Source organism: Mus caroli, chromosome X (assembly GCF_900094665.2).
Source record: "Mus caroli chromosome X, CAROLI_EIJ_v1.1, whole genome shotgun sequence".
NCBI classification, from domain to species: Eukaryota; Metazoa; Chordata; class Mammalia; order Rodentia; family Muridae; genus Mus; species Mus caroli.
The window spans coordinates 31,254,874-31,256,283 of NC_034589.1; the positions used below are offsets into that span (position 1 = coordinate 31,254,874).

The 1,410-nt window shown below is 46.8% G+C and overlaps 1 protein-coding gene across 1 annotated transcript in view; it reads right to left on the reverse strand.

The window, feature by feature from the left end:
- LOC110287316 (homeobox protein ARX-like) overlaps nt 1-483 on the reverse strand; it is a 3,977-nt gene extending 3,494 nt beyond the window's left edge. Inside the window, exons 1-2 of the mRNA XM_021153973.1 lie at nt 339-483; nt 4-178 (exon numbers count right to left, since the gene is read on the reverse strand). Coding sequence (XP_021009632.1) covers nt 4-178; nt 339-483 — 320 coding nt within the window. The remainder of the gene's footprint in view (nt 1-3; nt 179-338) is intronic.
- Between the last annotated feature and the right edge of the window lie 927 nt (nt 484-1,410).

Genomic DNA, 1,410 nt, shown 5'->3' on the forward strand with positions numbered 1-1,410 from the left:
TCTTCTTCTTCTTCTTCTTCTTCTTCTTCTTCTTCTTCTTCTTCTTCTTCTTCTTCTTCCTCCTCTTCATTTGCACCTTCTCCTTCTGCAGCCATGGCCCCCAACAAAGGGCAGTCCTGTATACCTTCGATCTCCTCTCTCTCCTTCATCTCCTGTGAGACTATCCACGCAGCTGCTTCTGCACGGAGGAAACAAGAAGAGAATGATCAGGGAATCAGAGTCCAGGGTGAGTGGGGAGGGATAAGGAAGGGCTGTAGGCAGAGCCGGCAAGTGTCTGTCCATTTTAGTCTGCAAAATGACGGAAATAATTAGAGCATCTGTTCTATCCCTATACTCACCATCGCTTTCTTTAATTTCATCATCTCTCAGAAGAGACGACTGGGTGACTTCTTGAGGTTCCATAGCATGGATGCTGTTGACGGTGCTCCTGCTTCTGGAAATTCTGGGCTTAACCTCTTGGTTAAGCCTTAAGAAGAAAAGCATTGACCCATGACCTGGAAGTGTTCTCTTCTGGCCTGGCCCACTTTACAATGTATCTAGTTAGTCACAGCTATCCTAACTCAACCTGCCTTCTCAATGCCATTTATTGTGGGCTGAGCGTCTTCAGATACAACCAGTGACAGCAGTTTGGGGTTGCAATGAGCAGAGTGTGCTTTCAAGAAGGGCACAACCCGTGGGAATGTGGGGGTGTAACATTGGGCTTCTGAGCTGCAGGCCTGCTGATTGCTCTGGCCTTGGTGAAGTATCTTCCCAGAGAAGGGAGTATGTTGAACTGTTCCAACAGATTTTCAGGGAGTAAGAACAGTTCTCCCGGGAGCTCAGAGGGTCTGCTGAGGGATGTTGCTGAGCACCTCCTGCTCTGCTGGTCTACATCTGGAAGCTGGTACTTGACAGAAATTCAGGAAAGATGATCACATAGGAGTCCTCTGCCTCTGAAGAGTCGCAAAGACAGAAGTTAGAGCCTGGCAAGCTTCCGGGGCTTCCAGCTGTAAGATAGATGTAAAATATTGAAAAGGGTACATACGGAGGCTGCCGACTGCTCTGAAGAGCACAGGGACCCACATCTGCTGGGGCACTGGAGTGATTTACACTGTTTAGCATTGCTTAATACCATTAAGATGGGTTGCAACCTATTAGCATGATCTGCTGCATGCTGGGATTCCCTTGAGCCTTTATTGTAAAATCCTTCATAAGACTTTATATGGCTAAATGAATGTGTTAAGAGTCGCCTTTTATCTATAGTGTCTTTTAAAAGGGTGATTACGTATAGATCCATGTGTTCATATGTATGGATATGTGTACGTGCAGGCACATCTTCAGGAACTCTACCATAACCTTTGAGAGGTCACAAATGAGGCTAGACTAGCACTGGTCAGCAAGTCCTAGGAACTTGTGGGACTTGACCCCACC